The sequence below is a fragment of the Schistocerca gregaria genome, chromosome 1 (genome assembly GCF_023897955.1).
Source record: "Schistocerca gregaria isolate iqSchGreg1 chromosome 1, iqSchGreg1.2, whole genome shotgun sequence".
Classification (NCBI taxonomy): domain Eukaryota; kingdom Metazoa; phylum Arthropoda; class Insecta; order Orthoptera; family Acrididae; genus Schistocerca; species Schistocerca gregaria.
In genome coordinates this window covers 636,754,197-636,770,560 of record NC_064920.1, presented here as the reverse complement: position 1 = coordinate 636,770,560, position 16,364 = coordinate 636,754,197, and the positions used below count along the sequence as shown (strand labels likewise).

The 16,364-nt window shown below is 33.8% G+C and overlaps 1 protein-coding gene across 5 annotated transcripts in view; it reads right to left on the bottom strand.

Moving 5' to 3' along the window:
- Positions 1–471: 471 nt before the first annotated feature.
- LOC126360357 (phosphatase and actin regulator 2) overlaps positions 472–16,364 on the bottom strand; it is a 717,887-nt gene continuing 701,994 nt past the window's right edge. For all 5 annotated transcript variants that reach the window (XM_050007705.1, XM_050007703.1, XM_050007704.1 and 2 more), the window contains 6 exons: positions 15,977–16,110; positions 14,248–14,404; positions 13,396–13,451; positions 10,858–10,961; positions 8,097–8,269; positions 472–6,111 (listed from right to left, as the gene is read on the bottom strand). In XM_050007705.1, the coding sequence (XP_049863662.1) occupies positions 6,096–6,111; positions 8,097–8,269; positions 10,858–10,961; positions 13,396–13,451; positions 14,248–14,404; positions 15,977–16,110 (640 nt within the window). In that variant the 3' untranslated portion in view covers positions 472–6,095. The remainder of the gene's footprint in view (positions 6,112–8,096; positions 8,270–10,857; positions 10,962–13,395; positions 13,452–14,247; positions 14,405–15,976; positions 16,111–16,364) is intronic.

The following is a 16,364-nucleotide window of genomic DNA, read 5'->3' as shown; positions in this document are numbered from 1 at the left end:
CTTACATTACTTCTAATTCTTTCAAAAATCAATATTTTATTTCCAATTGTACTTGCACCAAAATTGCTACATTAGAATCAGCATTCAGGGAAGTGTTGAATTTAGGGCAGCTAGAGGTGGAATTTTCATCATATTGAGAGTATTAGAATGGCCTCTCTTGTGTTACTGACATACATTCAGGTACTCTGAGAGGATGAGGTATTGTAGGCTGACCCAATGTGTTGTTATAATACAAAGTTCAGTTAAACTATTTAGTCTATCATTTGAGATTGTCATACAGCAAGAGATCAAAATTTTGAGAATCATTACAGAGCATCTGCAGAATGAGCTCCACTAACAGTGCAGAAACAATTCATACACCACTTGTAAAGAAAATCAGAAGAGGAGGAAGGAGAGGTATATGTGGTCAGGAGAAGTAAAACTGGAGGAGGACCACACAAATCAACATGAACAAAAGCTTTTACACTGGAATGATTTTACATAATATACTGATGCATAAAACTGGACAACTCATTTTCACTCCACATACTTACAATTAGTTTACAGCACAGTCACACTCAACAATTGATGCAAAAAAGGTTTCAAACACTTTACAGTCATCAGCCCATCAACTACAAATAACATTTCATATTATTTATGGCAGGACTTTAGAGAATCTATTGTTATTAAACAAACTGCTAACACAAAGGTACAGATGTGTTGTTATTAATTCCATGTTTGTAGTGGCAACTACTATAAATATATAGATCAAATGTCTGTACCCACCCAAAACTTATACAGTTTGCGTTTTTACGTCTGAATCTTATACTTCTAGAAGTAGAGCACTGCTACTCATGAATTAAAGATTAAACTAAGAATGTAATCTTCTCTTCTCGCCCCTTATTAAGAATGCTATTGTTTGTGTATTTTCCTTTCTGTTGTTTAAATTAAAAAGTAATCTGTCTCTAGTTCTAAAAGTTTGAGATTCAGTTTTATCTTTTATGTGATGCTGTCAAACTTGAGTCTAGGTATTTGAGTTTTCTCTAGTACAATTGTTTAATTGCTTGCATAACACCTTTGACTCACAGAGTTCCCACTTGGATCAATCAAAACAGAGAAAAATTAAAATTCTTTGCAGTAACACAGACCAATAGATTTACAATAATCACATCTCATAGGCTAGCAGTCATTTCACATCAGTACCTCTGTGGTGTTAATCAATACAGTAGTCAGCTAGAGTATAAAACAAATTTGGAAAAATTATGTTTTTATTTTCTTAATGGGTTTAATCACAGTGGCTGCAGAAGATGCACAACACATAATTGTCAAAGCAGTGCAAATGATGTTTGCACGGAAGACACTTTTAAGAAAAGTTGAATAATGAAACACGCACAGTTACAAGAGCAGTCCTTCATTGAACTGCACATGTTCAGCAGGCTGCCACATGCCTATTCCTTTTTTTAAAAAAAAAAAAAAAAGAAAAAAGAAGAAAAAAGGAAAATAAAAAGGAAAAAAATTTGGTCACAGTTATGATTTGCCCTTGATACAAATAAAATGACTATAATACAGAATTACATTGTGAATGCATAAAATTTGATACACTTGAGGTTTTTACTATTTAATGGCCAAATTTTGATGGCCCCTATTTAGAACAAAATAAGTTCATCATCACAATTTACATTCAAACACTCTTAACAAAATTTTTAAGAGTTGTCAAAATTGTAAATATTGATACAAAAAAGTGATAGCCTTACAACTAAGATAAGCTTTGTCATTTGCTACATGTGATAGTTTTTGTATATTTTATGTATAATTTCTACTTACAGAAATATTTTTATATTCAAATCATTCAGCTAACAAAATATATTTGTGGAAAACTGAGAGAGTGTATTCATACACAACCTTCATGAGTGAAGTGTAATGATTAATTCCAAGACAGTCAGTTATTACATCACATTTCTTCAAAGTTTAGCTCTCACTATATTAGTTTCAATTCTTGTTTGTAGACTTCCTTACCCTTTGACATTTCACAACAAATACAGTGCAGAAACTGTCTCTGTAGGTATGATGTGACACATATGTAATAAGTTCTTAAAAATTAATGTGATGTGTGAGATACAGAAATTTTGCCATAAAAGAGATTTACATTCATTGATGCAATAATAAGATGCTTGAAATAAAAAGGCATTAAATAATTTTTGCACTGTATAACATGTAATTAAAAGTCTTGTTATTCTGATACTTGGTAGAAATATAACTACTGTACCTATTGTGGGAGACTGCACAATTCGCTGTTTGAGATGGGATAGTGAGGAGGACTGGTATGCAGTGGGATTAACAGCTCTTGCACCTTAACATAACAAAAGTTAATTAATGAAGGATGAGTGATGCTAATAAAAAATACCAATTTTTTGTTATCTGACCCTCCACAAACGGAATGTTCTACTATAGTAAAAGACAGACAGAAACAAAGAGTGGCCAGCTCTCAATCCACAATGACAATTTTTGCGTATAATCAAACACAAGCAAATATAAATTTCCTACCTAAATGTAAAAGTATTTGATGGAAGATTGAATAATTCCATACCTGGAAGGGGAGGACTGTCTATGAAACTTTTTTTTTAAATCCTTGATTCTTGTTTTTTAGAAATTTCTAACAAATAATGATAAAAATGAAGTAACAACAAAGATACTGTGATAAATTGATCAACTTCTGAGCTTCACACAATTATAAAATATCAGATATACACAATAAAGAAACAACTTCTCCTGTGATAAAGTAAGGGGTAAGTTGCACTTTCACTGAAGATCAGTACAAAAATATCAAACATAAATTAGGTTCAAAGATAAATTCCTAGCAAAATATATTTCATGGAATATCCTGAAAATCTAATCTCACATAAAATACTTAAAAAGATTTATGCTACATCATCTATAGATCACTTTGGGTCAAAACATGATACAGGTAATGCAAAGAAAATCATTTGAAATGCCTCATTTTCAAACAGTTTTTGCAGAAAAATTGGTTCATGCAGCTTCTTTCCACATACCACATAAAGGTGTAATTGACATACATGCCTGTTGGATAACTGGTTAACACTATGCAATTTTACTCACCAAGTAAAACTCTCTCTCTCTCTCTCTCTCTCTCTCTCTCTCTCTCTCTCTCTCACACACACACACACACACACACACACACACACACACACACTCCTTCTTCTGTTTTTCAAAAACATCTGCTGCATTTATTACACTGCACATCAATTTCATGTGTGTGTAGTGAAGAATTATTTGTCAGCAACGAACATTAAGAAAATTTTATCACAGAGAATGCCTTCCCAAGCACATATCTGGGTGAATATATCTCTTGACAAATACTATTCAGTTTCAACTAGGAAAAGATATCCAAAAACAGGTCACATCAGATATTTCCCAAATAAGGACAATAAAGCACTAATGTTCATATCTGTATGAATAACATTACACAAAAAATGAGCAACGGTCTCAAGACATTCATCACTATGCTATTGTTTATGGTATGCATAAATATCATGAGTAATAAATTGGGAAACATTGTGTTCATTGAACATAATGTGCACAGACTGGTAATATTTAAATTGCATTATCAATAACAATCAGTTTGGTCTTACTGAATAAAGACATTATATGAAGCTTTTTGAAGACTCTTCACTTCTACCCAACTGCATCAAATGCAGAAAGAAAGTTGTGAATATCAACTTGTCAAAAAAATATATATATATATATTGGAAAATGTAACAAAACCACTATGGATCTGAGCTGTTCTTTAACAATGGATGATGAGGTGGCATCAGGAACGCACAAGGTCAACCTATCTGATCCATTGGAAAAAAGGAGGAAAGTGTAATCAATTAAGGACAATAATGAAGATGCATAAAAGCTCATTAAACCATGCCCTATTTCTTAGTTAATATTGGGTTTTGTTATAAGTAAGACAATGAAAAAATTATATATATCAAACAAATATGTAATGTAAAATATTAGTCTGCATTATTTAACCTCTCTGTTCCAGGGATCTTCCCCCCCCCCCCCCCCCCCCCTTTATCCACTGGTATGCACATAAAGTAAAAGTTATGTAGAAATCATTTTCCAAACTAAAAGGTGGCATCTCAGTGCCTGTAATGCATCTAATTTGTCAACATTCCCCTACCTAGCAATGGAATTAAACAGATGATAGCTATTTTATCATTGAAACTAACTAAGCAAACTCACATTATCACTGGCCTTCTTTGTTTGCATTATTATTTAACTCTTTTCATATATTTGCCATTTGGTTTTTCAGCTACTTGTCAATTTTCTCCCTTATCTTCCCTTCTTTCTCCCAATTCTCCTTTCGTTAAATTTGTCTGTTGTTATTTGTCTTTCATTTCATTCATGAAATTATTACTTTGATCCTGTTAAGCTACTTTGCATACAGTGAAGTTCTTAATTGTTTCACTAAGGGATCGCTGAAATTCACATTCACATTGACATTCTTGTAATTATTACTAGCAAGCAGTGCTCTTGGATATGACACTCGTAAAACCTCTAATGTTCTCAGCTGTATAGACTTACACACACCTATCAAGATGGCACTTTTAATCAGTTTTCCATCGAAATATCTCTCTGTCCTCAGACTCAATAGTTTCTTGCTAACGTGTTCTGTTTATTTCATCTACACCTCCCATATTTTATATCTGAAAAGGTAGTTCTTTTTGTTGCTGGTACAACATTGGTTACCATCATTATTCTGCTTTCAAACCAAGTGAGTAATTTCCCCCCTTTTTCCATTTTTTGTTGTTTAATATTAACTTCTATTTTTCTTATTTGTAATTGTTAGCTGCTAATAAAACGAAAGCTGTCAGGATGTACAGTTGCAATGTCACTGGTAAGAATGAAAAATCATATCATGGTTATAGTAGCCATATTCAAAGGGATAATAGTTAACTACTGGTAACATATGTTGAGTGAGATCATTATTAATTTTCATAATTTTTCAGCAGTTCTGATTCTGAAAAACTACTTAATGCAGATTTTCTTATGTTTAGGGTAATATGTCGAGTAATAAATCACAAAATAAAAGAATAACTATTAGGAGGATTTACTGACTTCATAATGAATATTGATGTACACTACAGAAGAACTTTATCAAAAAATCACTTGAAAGATAAATCAAGTGTTAAAACTTCAGTTTCTAGCAGTAATATTGCAACAATACACTCAAATACACCTCTCTCACAAATTGTTTAAAAACATAGATTGAATTTTATTTTTAATTACAGGGCAATGGTGCAACAGGCCAGACACTGATATTTTTTTCTGGGAATATCCTACATGCACAATGTTCATCAGTAAATATATAGTTTAATTTAATAACAAGACTAAGTGCATTCACATATCATTTAATAACTCAATATATAAAGAAAACTGGAATAATTAAAAATAATTTGTTCATGTCCCGAGAAAGTTGGTAGTGACATAAAACTTTCATAATGATTTCTCTAATACTCTGAGAAACCACAGGGTTAAGACTTCATCATTGTTATCTACAAAAACAGTAATAAATACAGTTGCCATTTTAGACAGGCTTAATAGAAACAATCAATTTTCTAAGGCAATTATCTCATGTACTACATTCAGCATAACTGCAGCCATGAACGCTCACAGCTACACAACCAGGCAAAACAAAACTGCAGACTCATCTCCACTTCTGAAATTTACTGATCTATGAAGATTTGGTGGGTAACCATTACTTTCTTTCCCTTAAAGAGTTGTGCCAAAAAATGCACTACTGAGTCCAGAAGCCATCCCTGCGAGAAATGGCTGCAAAGGTAATTTTACAATATTTACAGACGAGATATTAAAATTTGTTTCTTACACACAAATTTGCTCTAATAATATGAAATTAATCAATATGTAACAGATGTGATTCATTTTCATATGAAAAAAGGATCACTTCTGGCCAGGATGAGAGTGTAAAAGTCAGTCAGCTTGGACGTAACACTATATTGCAGCATCACTATCACAAGTACACTCTTCATGAGCGGCCCCTGAATGACACTGGCCCAGTGGATTTCCTTGCCTATACGTTGCTGTCGTCATGGCCTATGGAACCTGAAATAAAAACAGTGATTCCAATTATACGCTCCAAGATCCAAGCACTCCTCTCAAATAAACAGTGTAAACTAGAAAAGAAATACGTAGAGGACCATACTCATCAATTACACAGCAACACACTTTACAGTGTAAAGAATCCACGTCTTTGAAACAAATGGTTTTTTCTCATTGAGTTAAAAGGAGAGAAATGAAAGGAAAGTATATAAGTAAAAGGGGTCTGGTAACATGAAACTACCATGTCAGTGAGGCTGGTGTCAAGAATGAACAACTACATATAAAATGTAGATGAGCATACTTTTTCAATTTTTTTAGCCACAAAAATCTGTGAATGGAGCATAAAGGCAGTCGAACAATATTAGTATTAGACAACTTTCCCTATACAATATATTGTTCTTCAAAACTTAATTTCAATCAATTTAATATTTCAATTATGTGACATTATAGAAAAATAATTTCTTCTACAGATCTTCATAGCTTCAAAATTATTAACCATGAAAGAGAGAAAATTCATTTGCTTCCATATAACTACCTGTGGCACGGACTACTATTTCATGACCTGGCAATTATTTATGAAGGTCATGTGTGCTATCTGTCTGCAAACCACATAATCTTTGTTCTATGTGTTATAGTGTTTTAACAGTTTGTTTATCATCTTTTCTAAACTGCAGATTGAGGACCGGCCAGGCATCTGCCTAAACATGTCTGAGAAACTACCTAAAAATCACATTATCACACTTGAGCTGGATGGTGTACCAGGCAAATGATCAGAATGAGATTTTCACCCTGCAGCAGAATGTGCACTGATCTCGGTCTGGCACACAGTTTTAATCTGCAAGGAAGCTTCATATCAGCGCACACTCCAGCGCAGAGTGAAAATCTCATTCTGGAAACACCCCCAGGCTGTGGCAAAGCCATGTCTCCGCAATGTCCCTTCTTTCAGGAGTGCTAGTTCTGCAAAGTTTGCAGGGGAGCTTCTGTAAAGTTTGGAAGGTAGGAGACAAGGTACTGGCAGAAGTAAAGCTATGAGGACAGCTCGTGAAAGGCAAAGGTCCCAAGTTCGAGTCTAGGTCCAACACACAGTTTTAATCTGCCAGGAAGTTTCAGGCCAATGACCAATAACCCAGTACACATGGATTCAATCTCGGTCTGGCACAATTTCCTGTGTATTAAGCTAGCACAACGCACACTTGAGCAGCTCTCGTTTCTTATTACATAGACTTCTGCTACAACTCAATAACATCATACTATTTTCACACAGTCAAGAAATTTTCTTTACTGCGTATCAATGGGTAAAGTCCAGCAAGTGTGAGTAGGACTTTCATTCTAAGGGTTTTGTACACACTTAATCATGTGCATAGTTAATAATGATAATTCTGTGTGGCTCTGTGGCCTAGCAAAAGTCTTTCTACTGGATGCCACTTTGGCAACCTGTGTGTCTCTAACCAACCTCAGTCATCCAAGTGAGGAAAGAGAACCTACAGTTTAACATGGAATCTGAACCACGTTTCTGGAAACTCCTCAAATCAGAGAGGTGAAGGCCAGGTTAAAACGAAGACTCAAAAATTAATTGTCCGATTGAGATTCAGTCCTGCGACCTATCAGTTTCCAGGCATGTGCTTTACTGAAAAACCACCAGGCCTGACATGTAAATAGATAGCTAATCTATAGATTTTGATGAGTCAGTTTGCAAGTATCAAAATATGTGACATATGTGGCTGTACCTTTTGACTGCATTGACTTAGAAGCTTAAATTATTTACACCACCAAGGGAAGATAGGTATAAATTTCAACTTTAACAACAGGTATTTACAGACAAAAGTATCTTTTGGCTGCAATGATTTAGAAGCTCAATTTTTTTACACCCCCAAGACCTTGGTTACAACTGTGCCACTGCCATTTCGATTAATGAAATTACATTTAAATTACATCAAAAGGAAACACTGGCATAAATGATACAATAAACGTAAGATCTTAAGTGTTACCTTGTGAGGTGACGGCTTTCTTCGTGCACTTCCATTTCAGAACTTTTGAACTCATTGAGTTCCTTACGGATGGCAGCCTTATCCTTAGGTGTGAGGCGAGTCCATGGTTTATCTGCCCTCCTGTCATATTCGTGTGCCTGTGTCACTTCAATGTAATCATTAAATCGAATGATCTGCAACAAAACAACACAAATCTTTAACTTAGTCCAATCCTTCACACAAAATACTGAATCCCATACAACATCAGTAACTTTATATCCACTGTGCAATAAGAATATTTCATGTTATGTTATTTTATATTCATTCACAAATGCTTTATAATTTGATTCACATTATATCTCACACTTCGCTACTTTGTTGACCTCCTGCATGGAGTTTAAGAATTAATCCTGGTGTGCTCAACTTCAGAGCCTCTATACCGTCTATGTTATCAGTCCTAAAGGAAGTATAGGAGTGCTGCGAGGAAAAGTGTGCATAAAGTTTTCTTCTTAATTGGCACTTATCTCAGGTGGATATATTAAAAAGAATGAAATAAAGAAAAATCTCTGTAGGGTGCAAGAAACTTCTACAAAGATTAATATCAAATGAAACTGTGAAGTACAACTACAGAGTTAAAATGGAGTGCTGCAAACTCCTGGTAGCCCATACTTAAAATAGTTACTTTCAGACACATACCAGGTTTATCCTTTAATGGCATCCTTGTAGTTAACAACAGAAATTACTTGCACATTTCACTTGGCTTTGGAGTACTACACCTTCTTCCATTTCAAAATTAAAATTACTGGAAAGCAGGAATAGTAACCAATCTACAGATACCAGAATATGGAGGTAGGATAATGTGGAACCAATACATGTCTGTCAAACATTAAAATGACAGCCTGTCTATTGAAAGCCTATAAAAAGTGTCAACAACACTTATCCCATTAAATAAGAATGTGGAGCTATTAATTACATGTCAAAATGTTAGAATAAGTAACTTCAAGACAGCATAAACCATAATGACAAATTTTCTGGTTCAGCTGCTTCTTGTTATGTCTTTGTGTATTAATTGAAATTTGTTTCATCTTACCCAGCCAATCTGTACATTCGTGATTTTAACAATGGAATTTGGTGTAGATGAGCAGGTAATATGCTGCTACAAAGTGGAGAAAAGTATCATTAATCTTCTGATGAATCTTAAGGGATATTCTACATGTAGGAAAAGATACTGGTGATCAAAAAGTCAGTATAAATTTGAAAATTTAATAAACTATGGAATAATGTAGATAGAGAGGTAAAAATTGACACACATGCTTGGAATCACATGAAGTTTTATTAGAACCAAAAGAACCAAGTTATGCTAGACGCGTGAAAGATCTCTTGCGTGCGTTGTTTGGTGATGATCGTGTGCTCAGCCGCCACTTTCGTCATGCTTGGCCTCCCAGGTCCCCAGACCTCTCAGTCCATATGATTATTGGCTTTGGGGTTACCTGAAGTTGCAAGTGTATCCTGATCGACTAACATCTCTAGGGATGCTGAAAGACAACATCCGATGCCAATGCCTCTCCATAACTCCGGACATGCTGTTCACAACATTATTCCTTGGCTACAGCTACTGTTGAGGAATGATGGTGGACATATTGAGCATTTCCTGTAAAGAACATCATTTCTGCTTTGTCTTACTTTGTTATGCTAATAAAGCACCAACTGTCAGACATTTTTTGAACGTTCGTATTTTTTTGGTTCTAATAAAACCCCATATCATTCCAAGCATGTGTGTCAATTTGTACCTCTCTATCTACATTATTCCATGATTTACTCAGTTTGCAAATTTATACTGACTTTTTGATCACCCATTAGATTTGCTACTACCTGGCATTCAAGCATGAGCTGCGCGATACATGTATCTGTGCTTGAGATGTGCTTGCTTCTGAGAATGAACGGTGTGTCTTTTTTCTTTTTCTGATGAAGGCTGTGGCTGAAAGCTTATGTGTAAGTGTCTTAATCATGCCTGCCTGCATCTTGATGTTCATCTTTACCGTAAGTAGCAATCTATCTTTTCCTACATTGTTGACATTTCTACAGGGAGTTTCAATTGTTTAAGAGATATTCTGCATCTTCATACTACTTTCAAGTTATGAAAGTCAGGATTTGATATTAATGGTCTTTTTTTTTTTTTTTTTTTTTTTTTTTTTTTTTTTTTTTTTTTTAAATAGAAAATAGATTTCTTTGAGAGTAATGAACCTTCTAATTTTAGTATTTGAATTTTGGTACGTTTCATCATCATTTTTAACAAACCATTCAAGCTATTAAATGATTGTACCCTGTGCACATATCATGATTTTTTTATTAATCAAATTACCTTGCAGAGTGGGGGCAGAAGTAGTTTGTGAGTCATACGCCAAATTAATGAAAACAGTAAACAAACTTCAAGCAGCATGAAACTGAGTAAGAGTTATCGTCATATATATCTGAGAAGGTCTACAACTGATCAAAATTTTACTCTTAACTGAATATAGGAATACTGAGAGTTTTGTTGAATGTGTGTCAATGGGCACTTGTTGTGATCATGAAATGGATTGCATACAGCTTGATGAACAATTTTAGTAGATCAGTTTATCAATATATAAATCCTGCCTAGCTCATGTGTAAATGAGCTGTACCATGTAAAAGTGATAATACGTTGCAGATATAATTTACTACAAAAGGAATGTTTGAATGGTAGCACACACTATGAAACATAACATAAACAGTAAAGGATAACAATGGAAATTAGAATAACCTTTTTCTCCTTGAGCTCTTCAACTGTCGGCCTGAAACTAAGCTTTCGCAGAAGCATCCTCTTCTTTTCTTCTTTCATCTTCTTTTCCTCTGCTGCACTTTGTTCTGTACAAGAATATATATACAAGTTAGATACAAATACTAAGCTTGTTACATTGCTCTTTTCTGTACAGTTACCAAGATAAATACTTTATGTTTTACTTTAAATGTTCAGTTTTTGCCATTGTGAAAACTCAGTAACCTCTTCAAATATTAAAATCAGATTGATATTTAATTTTAATGAGAGAAGAAGAATGATATTAATTTAATTTCAGGAAAGATGCTTTTTGTTACTGCTTGACAGCTAGGAACAAAAGAGTGTGTTACTAGTTATACCTAGTTAACTACATTCTGTATCTGTAGTATAAAGACTGAGCTCTACATACGTATTCCAGTACTCTTTTTCGAATGTCATCAGACATTTGATTCGGTATCACCCATTCCATCCCATCTTGCTCTATTATCTTCATCTCTGCATATTAACCAGACTCAAAATCCTAGCTAATCTGGTTTACGCATTCTAATCGTATCATGCCCCTATAACTTCTTATGCTCTGTTGCTTGTACTAATGCCAAATAAACATTTCTGGATTGTTATCTCTTGCTCCACTAACATATCCATTGTTCTGGAATGAGATTTGCCAAGAGCTCTTTCCTGACCAACTCTCTTCAGATATCATCATTTAATTTAACAGCACTTGAAAATATGCTTTTGACAAGTAAGCGTGATGCCTTTGGATTAACAATTCTCAGTTTTTCTCCCTGTTTTTGTTCTATGTTCCAATACAGTGGGTAAATGAATAACATTTAATATTATGTTAAGCACACTTACATTACACATAAACCATAAGGAGGTATTCCTTTGTCTCTTAGAATAGTGTCACACATGGAAGTGAAATCTCATGTTTCTGGTGATGCTGATTATTACAACATCTAAAAGTTTTATTAAAATACATGAAAACATGGATTTTCACAAGTGCTTTCACAAAAATATAAAAAACACTAGCTGTTTCCTGCAGCTGTGGCCACATATCATTAGTTGTGATGAGTGACATTGAATAACTAAACTATTGTACATGTAATAACATCAGCTGCCCTCACATTTTTGCTTGTTTGGGTAAGCATAGTTTGTAATGAGGGCCAACCCCCCTCTTCCCTCTCCCTCCTCCCCCAATGCAGAACAATGAGCTAACTATATTTTATACAATGTATACATTACGCAACAAGTTTAATAGTTTTTCAGTGTAATTTATGTTCACTGATGTAAAAGAGAAGTTACCCTCATTCACTACTTCACCACTTTTAAATATACATACTTTCTAAAGTAGCCTATGTTCTTCCTCAGGGTTCCAGCTATACCCATACCAAATTTCACTGGAATGAGTTCAGTGATTTTGTCACGAAAATGTAACAGCCAAATTACTTTCCAATTTCTAGCATTAGTATGGATCTCACATGTTTAGGTTGGATACAAAGAGAGAAACATATTTTGGTTTGATTAAATTACAAAATCAGTAAACATCTTAACATAAATTCAGTGGATTTCAATAATGATCTCTGCAATGAAGCTTATGTACGTAAAAATACTGTTCAAAGTAAACTGTTTATTTGGCATCTGTTGGGTACGAAGGCTACATATATCAAATGTTACTCTAAACAGTAAGAGAAAACATACATAACCAATGGGCTATTTATTTTAAATAAGAGACTGATAGTATGTAAATAAATTAGGGATGATGATGCTAATTCACAGTATTTTAGAGGCATTTATTCCTATCAACACTTCTATTATTCAGTGAACTGTCACCCTTACTCCTAAATTATTTGGATTCTAAGAGCACTTTATATAAGCAGACTATGGATACTGAATTGCAGTTTGCATTGGAGAGCTAAGATACTTACTCTTGCCGTAAGACATTAGCTTTTACTTTCAGGGTCTGAATCAGGAATACAACAGTAGAAATTGACTTATTCGTCAACAGACCAAAATGCTAGAAAAATAAGTGTTAGCTAACTTCAAGCACTTGGTTTTATTTTTCATGCTTTTCTTCCACCAACCCTTGCACGTTATCCTGGAAACAAATTTCAACTTGACTTGCATTTTATGCTCTGTTTATTGATGTTTGGCTACCTTTTTACCCGTTCTTCACAATTCTCTAGGCTTTATCGATGCAAATTACTCAATTTTCACAGAAATTTTTTGTCATATATGAGCAATGTCCCCGTAATTGCCAAAGATAAAAATAAAAAAGTATAGACTTTTTTAAACCAGTATTTCACGAGTTTTTGCTTCCTCGCTGTATCATCACAGAATGTATAATGAATGTGAGTGATCTGCACTTATGGAGACGAACCACTGAACATCTGATCATTTGGAGCTGTGTGTTGCAGTATGACAAGCAACAAAATATCTAAAAAATAATTTCACATGACTAAGAAAAACAGAATGCTCCAGAGATTTCTTTGAAAGCAGCATTCTGTCACTGTAGAAAATACTTACTTTTTAATATATTCCTTTCTTCCAATTCTTCTTGTGTTGGTCGCATGCTCAGTCGCCTGTCAAATGTTTAAATATACATACTTCATTAGATTTTTTTACCTTACTATTTGCCCTAAACAAAAAAACTGAGGAGAGAGAGAGAGAGAGAGAGAGAGAGAGAGAGAGAGAGAGAGAGAGAGAGAGAGAGAGAGAATAAAAGAGTCACTTAAGCCTATTTCAAATTTACACAAATTTAAAACATGCTGTAAAGAGACACAAAAAGGCTTCCAATGACAGAGATGTAGAAAATTATCAAACACACAATAACACAAAGTAAGCTGCTACTAGATATCTGTTTTTCATAAAGTAATATTTGTTCTTTTTTTAATAGAGAGCAAGAAACATAAAAGGATAAGATAGAAATAAAAATACGAATAGTTGGATCAGTGAATCTAAAATTTTACACAGTGCAAGAGAGAAATCAAATGACAGAATTAGTTTTGAAATTTTGTTTCTGTCTTGTACAGATTTTGTCTTTTTATCAAATTTTCTACACAACTTCACTTGAATTCTTATCTGTTTCCAAACTCAAATGATCAATCTGTTCTGACACCCTGATATCAGTCATCAGTTTGTGTATGTTAAGGTGGTTACAATATCTTGTGTTAAGTGGATGCAATCTATTTCTATAGTTTTACAGTATTTCAGAATAAGAAACCCCTGATACATTTATATTGAGTCAAGATTTCATTTCTTTCTTCACATTTTAAAACCTTTTATGACAGCTGTGTTTGAATAAAACTGAGTATACACTGATTACTTAAATGCATAAAGTAACATATTATACATAATATTATTTGAAGTGTAACACACCTTATCAGCCGTGCACCAATTGCTTCCTTTGTCTCCATTCGTTCATTTTCACTTTCTTCGTGAATTATGTTGCGAGCAATCAGTTCTTGCCTGTTGGGCCGCAAAGCAAGTTTCAGAGCCAAACTATCTTTCCGTGCAATCTTAGCAGCAAGGCGACCTTTACAGGAGTAAAAATGTTTTTGTCTTATGTAAGAACAACTGTAAAATCATGGTATATGTTTGAGTTTCTTTATTGCTATATGATAAAGCAAGAAACATTTTAGTGCAAGTAAAATTCTATAATCTGCATTTTTGATGCATGATCATTATCTGTGCAAGTTTATAGTATGTATTCAACAATAATAATTTTGATTAAGAAGTAATAACTCTTTGCAGGAACTTTATTCAGTGTCTTCCTCACTATGCATATAAGAGTTTTAAAGAAATCTTTACTCTAAGATGAGATGCTGCAACTTTTATTGTGTCATATCCATTTTCTACTGCCAATTAATATTTTTCATGACAAAATCCCTTATTAGTTCCATCTGCATTTTTTCAAAATCTCTTAAGTTGATCATTAAGGACAATGAAACTGAAGTTGCAAGCAATGATTAAAATTACTACTGGAAATTAAGATTGCTATATACAATGCAGAACTAGGAGCATGTCAACACCGAGTACTATTTATTAGATATCACACAGAACAGCATCACTTAACTAGCAGTGTTAAATGTGAGAGAGTATTTTAAACAAATAAAAATAAATTACAGCATGGTCAACCAGCACTGACATTACTGCCTACCAATATGAGTTCTGTATTAACAGGCTCACTGTATTTATTTTTTTCCCAACTGCATTGGAAATATTTCTATGTTGTGCAATAATGTTCTGGGTGGTTGCATTTTCCTTCAACAATCTTTAATCAACCCTTTCTCAAAATACAGTTGAACAGAAGAAAATTGATCTCAGGCAGTCCTTACAGATACTACATACAAATGTTCTAATGTTCGTAAAATACGTCCTTTCCAAAAGCCTCACAACCATCACATAACACGAATTATAATGTAATTGTGGTATATATTGTGACTCACTTGGAGGAGTCTAAAGAGAAAATCAGAGAATCAACTGAAGAAGGATTTCTGACAGCATAGGAGACACATCTACATGGGCAATTGCTTCACTGCCACAAAACAAGAAGTGTAAAAGATTTCCCTATCGAATAGCCTCAAGCTGCAAGGGTCCTAAACCCTTCTAAAACCAAAATACAGGATATTCCAATGATTGTGAAAATTGTGTGGATTTAATTATAGAAACAAAAACACACAGTCACTAATTAAAAAGAGCTATGCTGTGTTCTGCACCGAATCACAGATGCCTTGTGATTCTGAAATAATGTTTTTCAGTATAAAACTTTACCAAAACTCAATATGTTATTGTTGGATTACTAATGTATAACAAAAATTCATAAATTATTAAAAAATTATAGAAACTTAAAGAGGTGCACAATATTATGACAATAAGCTTTTTTTATTTTTTTGATACATATTTTCACGTGATTGATAATAAATTACACTACAGAAACAATGAGATTAAGTTCTTTACCCAGCTATATTAATCCAGGCTTTGTTAATTACACACATATGCTGTTTTATTTCCACACAAATGTCAAATAATATTAGAAAAAGTAATAACACAAATTTACTTTTATAGCAATATCCTCTTTCATTTTAACATGAAGCATATCACATACTTTCCTCATCACTGTCAGCATCTTCCCGATAAAGGACTGGTCCATCACCATCCTCTCTTATCACATATGGCCTTGTGTTCTCCTTATTTTCCATTGTACATGGCAGAGGGATTCCGAATCTCACAGGACGAGCACTGAAACATAACATCATTTTTTTTTAAGAAATATATATATATATATATATATATATATATATATATATATATATATATATATATATATTTTTTCCCTATGTTAACTGTAAGGACGGACCCTTGGTCTAGGGGTAGCGTCTTTGATTCATAATCAAAACGTTTTCGGTCCCGGGTTCGATCCCCGCCACAGCCTAAATTTTGATAAATAATCGCCATTGGCGGCGGAAGACTTCCGGCATAAGAAGTCAGCCTCA